Source organism: Arachis ipaensis, chromosome B10 (assembly GCF_000816755.2).
Source record: "Arachis ipaensis cultivar K30076 chromosome B10, Araip1.1, whole genome shotgun sequence".
Classification (NCBI taxonomy): Eukaryota; Viridiplantae; Streptophyta; class Magnoliopsida; order Fabales; family Fabaceae; genus Arachis; species Arachis ipaensis.
In genome coordinates, this window is record NC_029794.2 from 97,006,675 (window position 1) to 97,012,742 (window position 6,068).

Genomic DNA, 6,068 nt, shown 5'->3' on the forward strand with positions numbered 1-6,068 from the left:
TGTTTAAAATTTTTTTCAATTAGTTTTTGGATGATTGAATTAATTTTGGGTAGATTTTTGTTTGTAAATAGTCCATAATTTTAATTTAAAAGATAAAATTTTAGATTAATTTTAATGTTAATGTAAATAGTTGTATATTTTTATTAACTTTTTGTTTATATACATTTTGTATTGTTGGGTGAAATTCTGTTAAAAAATAAATAAAATAAAAAAATTTTACGCTGTGCATACGCACATGCCTGATGGGTACACACACTCTTATAGACACCCTCTACTCACAGCGTTCACACAGCTTGTGCATACGCACTATTGCTCATTTTTCTTTCCGCGCGTGCGTACGCACCTTACGCACCTCCAATTCACGCCCCTCTGCTGGGAGCGCCCTCACAGTTGGTGTGTCCGCATCCTACTACCTCTCCCCTTCTGTTGTCTTTTCCTCTTCCCTGAGCCAACGAAGCCCTTCCCTTTTCGTATTCTCTTAACCTCCACCACCCTCATCTTCTCACCGCCGGCGGACACCCATCCCTCTCCCCTTCCTCTTCTCCTTCTTCTTTGCTTTTCGCTTCTTCTCAAACACAACGCAGCTTCTGCTTCTTCTTCTGCGCCACCCTCCCGCGTCGAACCACCGCTCGCGCCAGTGCCGCCCTCGAAGCTCTTCCCCTCTCTCTATCTCAGTCGCAGAACCACCGAAACCAAGCCCAGGACCACAGCGCCGCCAGCAACCCTCATCGCCTCTGCCGCTGCCCTGTTTCCACCGCGCTCCCTTCCCTCTGTCCGAACCCTAGCTCCGCCAACCACCACCGCGAACCACCATAGCCTCCACCATCACCTTCGCCCTAACCCACAACCCACCATACCACCACAACGCCGTTGCACATCCCCATCGCACAGCCCTCCTTCTTTCTTTTCCCATTGCCGCCAGTGCCCTATCATCTCAGCGCCGAACCAGCCTCCAACCACATCGCCACCGGTTCTCCCTTGCTCTGTGCGAGACCCATACCACCTAACCTCCACTCTCAACCACCCCCTTGTCTCTGTTTCCCCCTTCCACTGCCTGCGAGAGCGCGTACAGGACATATCCCCTGTTTCCATTTCACTGGACCCCAGGGTAGCCAGCTGCGCCAGCACCACCACCAGGCCGACCAATTCTGCTGCTGCCCCACACACTTCCAGTGCCTGCCTTCCCCTCCCCTGTTCCGTTCCTTCCTTCCAGGTTCCATTCTCTTTTCTGTTTTCAATTCGATTTCCTGTTAGCTTAGTTTAATTTTTGTTGATTAAATTAGTTAGAAATACATGTTAGTTGATTAGGTGGTTAGAGAATCTGGACTGGTTAGTTTTCTTCCCTCTGAATGTTGTCCTGGATGAACTTGTTTATTGTGCTGTTTGGAATATTGCTCTTTCATGATTTGCCCCTCTGCAATTGATGCTGCTGCCTGGTTATCTGTTTCTGCTTTGTTTTTTTTCTGAGTGCTGTTGGCTGAGTTCTTGGTTAAATTTGCACTTTTCTGTTGGATTCGATTATGAGTAATTGCTTGAATACATACTGCTTGCTTCTGGAACGATTATCGAATTCAATGCAACGAATGCTGATTGAGTCCATTATATGTTGTGCATTGCTGCTGTTTTGGTTATTGCTAGATTAATTCACTGCTGTTCGGGTTGTTCATTTGTGATGGAATCACTGATTCTGAATTTCTGTTTATGATGTGAAATCACTGATTCTGATTTGATTTTTCTAATTGAATTGCTGGAAATTTGCTGTTGAGTTTGATTGAAAATTTTCTTGATTGTGTGGAGATTTGCTGATTTACTGCCAGTTTTGATGACTTTTGAGGCTGAAATTGGCGGGATAATGTGTGATTGTTGCATGTTTAACTGTCTGGAATTGTTTTGATCATTTGGATACTTGTTACTTCATTGCGTTACAGTTGTTTTTGCTAAAACTTTGCTGCTGTTAGGTTGCTTTGGAGTAGGATTAGTACAAGTTCATTGATAATTAATCATGCTATTATGATTCTTAAGTTTGAACTTCATTTGGTTTGAACTGGCTTGCCTGAATTGCTGCTGAAGCCTTCTTTCAATTTTGCACTTGACTGTTTGAATTCAGATTGCCTGCTTGTTAAATGGTTCATTGTTTTGGTGCTGTATATTTTTTGTTCTTGCTGTATTTTGGCTCACTTTCTGATTTCCTATGAAGTCTTATATGATTTTTTGTGAATTTGAGTGTTAAAGCATTCATAGGAAATCTGAATTGATTGGCTGAATTAGAAAATAGGCAAATTTACTGCTGAAATGCTGCCGAATTTTTCCTAACCTTATTTTATTAAGTGAAATTATGTTATTTGGGGCCACAAGGTTCTATTTGACGGATTTCTGTGTCAAAATAGACCTTTGTTTGCTATATGATTTCTAATTTTCTCAAGAACTTCTTTGCAAGTTTTGGTCATGCTTCTAACTTTCTTTGCTTACTTGTGATGCTAATTTACTTCTATGCATTGAATAGTTCAAGTGAATTTTTAAATTGACCATAAACTTGAAATTCTTTGGAAAATTTGAGCCTCTTTTGCATGAATTCACAAGATTGAAGGTTTTAAATCTAAGTGGCTGAATTGATTCATTTTATTTTTGCCTAACTTTCATTAAGTCACTTAGATCATGAGGATTTCAATTCTTGTTTCAACTTGTGACTTTTATATTTCCTTGGAATTTGGTGTTTGAATGTTCCTTGAGTAACTTATTCTCAATAGTTTTAACTTGCCAACACAAAATTGTTTTAATTCATGCCAACTACTTGTGATTGATATTTATTTGATTGTGTGCTCTACACATACATGTGCATCACTTATTTTGGCATTTTGAATTGTTGAGAAGTGAATAGAAACTTGCTTGTTTTGAATTTTTTGAAACTTTTTGGAATTAAGGAACTTGTGACTATGCACCTAACTTTTGATTTTTCTTCCATTTCTTTTAATAACTTTTCCCTTCTTTTTACATAACGTTTAACCTTTGTTTTCTTTTTTCAACTAACATTTTCTTTTTCTTCACCTAACCTTTAATTTTTCCTTTCCTTTTCAACTAACATTAATTTCTAACTTTTCATAACTTTTGACCTTTTTTTTTCTTTTTCAACTAACTTCTTCTCTTTAACATAACTTTTGACTATTTTTTCTTCTTTTCTTTTTCAGCTAGCTATTTTCTTTTTACTCACATAACTTTTAACTCTCCTTTTACTTTTCAACTAACATTAACTTTTAACTTTTAACGATTTTCTTTTTCTGTGTGCATAGCAACAACGCTCCTCAATTTTCTTTATCTTTGACAAACAAGCAAGTCAAGCGGCTGTTTTGTGTTTGATTGATTGGAAGTTGCTGCCATTTACTTTCGGATTGGTTTTCATGCATGCTTTCATTCAATCTTATATTTTTGTTCACTTCATATATATGCTGTTTTGTGACTCAATTTCATGTTTCTCAGTAGCACCATCACTCTTACAACCACTCTATCGCCTAACCCACCAGCGTGATGAGCCGGAAGAGGCATGGGACAGTAGAGGTGATGCAGTGACGACTCCTTTCGCTTCGCAAGATCTTGAGCACCGAGGACGGTGCTACAATTTAAGTGTGGGGGAGGATCGCCAACTTCAAGGGAGGTAAAATTCTTCTCTTACACACTTTGCAATATTCTTTTTGTTCTTTTTCTTCAATTCTTGCAATATTTGTCTTATTTGCACTTTGTTTGGTTTGGTTTGTTTGTAAATATTTCTTTCATGCTTATAGTATTAGGGTAGTAAATATTTGCGTGTTGCATGTTAGATTAAATTAGTTTGGTAAAACAACAAGAAATTTTCATAAAATCCCTTTTAGGGCATGCCATTGATTGAATTGAGAAATTATCTTTTAAACTTGCTTGAAGTACTTTTCATAGAACATAGAAAAGATCTAGAACAACATACCTTGTGAGACTTGAGCTTTAATTGTATGGTTGCACATCTTCAACCATAAAGTTTGTTCTTGTGTGATAAACTCATTTTATGATTGTAATCTTTGATTTGCTTGATTCTATATGTCCATTATTTTGTGTATGAATGCATGTATATGATAGAGGCCATTGTTTCAAATAGCTCACTTACCCAAATAGTCTACCCTTCATCTTCCATTGTTAACCAACTTTGAGCCTATACTAAATCCATTTGTTCTCAATTTTAGCACATTACAAGCCTTAAGTGAAAAAACAATAAATGTCCCTTGTTTGGATTTTTGATTAGTTTAGGCTAGTGAGAGTGTTTATCATTCAAGTTTGGGAAGTTTGGGAACACTGGTCGGGATAAAAGGGTGTTTTATATTTTTGTCAAAATTTTGGGAATTGGGTACATACTCATGTTTGAATTATGTTAAACCATATGCATTGATATTCTAGAAAAAAAAAAAAAAGAAGATAATAATAATAAAAATAGAAAAAGAAAAGTAATAAAAATGGGACAAAATGCCCCAAAGTGAAGTCAATAAGAATCAATGCATATGTGTGATGATCAAAAAGAGAATACATGAGTGTATGAAAAAGTGAAGAATGGGTAGTTAGGTTAGCTTTGAATTGTATAGGTTGTCATAGGTTAGGTGGGAAGCTTAGGTTGATCAAAGATTCAAATTCTAGTCCACTTGACTATATGCATCCTACCTTGACCCTAGCCCCATTACAACCATGGAAGTCCTCATGATATTTGTATGTATGTACTAAATAATCGTTAATTGTTAGATGACTTGCAAATCTTTGAGAAATATGACTAAAGGAGAATTGAGTGATTAAGCCCTAAACACTGAGCGAATTGAGTGAATACACATCCGATGAGGGGTTCGGTCGCTCAATTCTATGTTTCTTGTGCATTAGAATGTATCTTCTTGCAAGTTGTTTGTTTGGTTAGTTTTGAAAATCTCAATTTAATTCTTTGGACTTTGATCATAGTGTATTGACTCTTTGCCTTGACCCTAAGGCTTGTTTCGGATTAATTGGAATCTCTTGTTTGTTTCGTACCAAACTAAATAGGAACCATAGTGTACATATATATAGATAGCATTTAGTGTAGTTGCATGCACGTAGTTAGTTGCATTTAATAAATTGCTTACCCTCCTTATCCTTCTCATTTGATTGTGATTAGCATGAGGACATGCTATTGTTTAAGTGTGGGGAAATTGATGAGTCAATATTTGACGATATATTTTACTTTGATTTGAGTGGATTCTATCATATAAGCCCACATTTATTCATCTAAATAGCATGTTTTTGTGTTTTTTCTCTAGATTGTGCCTAAATATGAAAACATGCGTTTTGTGCTTAAATTAGTTATTTTAATCCCACTTTTATGCCACTCGATGCCATGACGTGTTTGATGAGTGATTTTAGGTCCTAAAGGCAAGTTTGGCAAGGCAAAAGTGGAAGGAAACATGTACAAAGGGAGAAAACTTGAAGAAAACAAAGGAAAAGCACACATTGGAGTGTGCGTGCGCACGACCTAGTGTGCGTACGCACGACCTAGTGTGCGTACGCACAAAAGTCACAAAACCATGTGTGCGTACGCACGACAACCTGTGCGTACGCATAAGAAGAAAATTAGCATGTGTGCGTCCGCACACGTCCCAGCGCGTGACTTATTTAATGGAAATCGCTGGCGGCAATTTCTGGGCTTCCAAGGCCCAGTTTTTGGACTTTTTGATGCTGATTCTTTCTATATTAAGCAAGGCCTCACTCCATTTGAAAGGGGAGCAATTAGGGTTAGATTTTAGTCATATAGTTTATTTTCTAGAGAGAGAAGCTCCCCCTTTTCTCTAGAACCTACGGTTCTTAGTTTAATTTCTTGCAATTTTTACTTTTAATTCTTGTTTTCATTTATTTTTTCCTTGTCATTTATTATTATTGTACCTTTGTTATTTTTCTATTTGTTATTTCCTCTCTTTTGTCATTTTTATGTTCATGGACATTTTTGTTAATTTCAATTTTAATTAATGCAATTTATATTTCATGTCACTTAGGGCCCGTTTGGGAAGCTTCAAAAGTAACTTTTTTTTAGCTTTTGA

General features: G+C 37.0%; 1 protein-coding gene across 2 annotated transcripts; it reads left to right on the forward strand.

Moving 5' to 3' along the window:
- Nucleotides 215-5,809, forward strand: LOC107620828 (mucin-2). Of its 2 annotated transcripts, XR_002355086.1 has the most exons (3): nt 215-1,213; nt 3,475-3,649; nt 5,398-5,809. XR_002355086.1 is itself a non-coding variant. In XM_016322936.2 (2 exons), the coding sequence occupies exons 1-2, from the start codon at nt 236-238 to the stop codon at nt 3,475-3,477; spliced, it is 981 nt and encodes a 326-aa protein (XP_016178422.1). In that variant the 5' UTR covers nt 215-235; the 3' UTR covers nt 3,478-3,696. The 2 variants fall into 2 exon arrangements, 1 of the variants encoding a protein (XP_016178422.1); XM_016322936.2 differs by lacking the exon at nt 5,398-5,809 and having other exon boundaries at nt 3,475-3,696.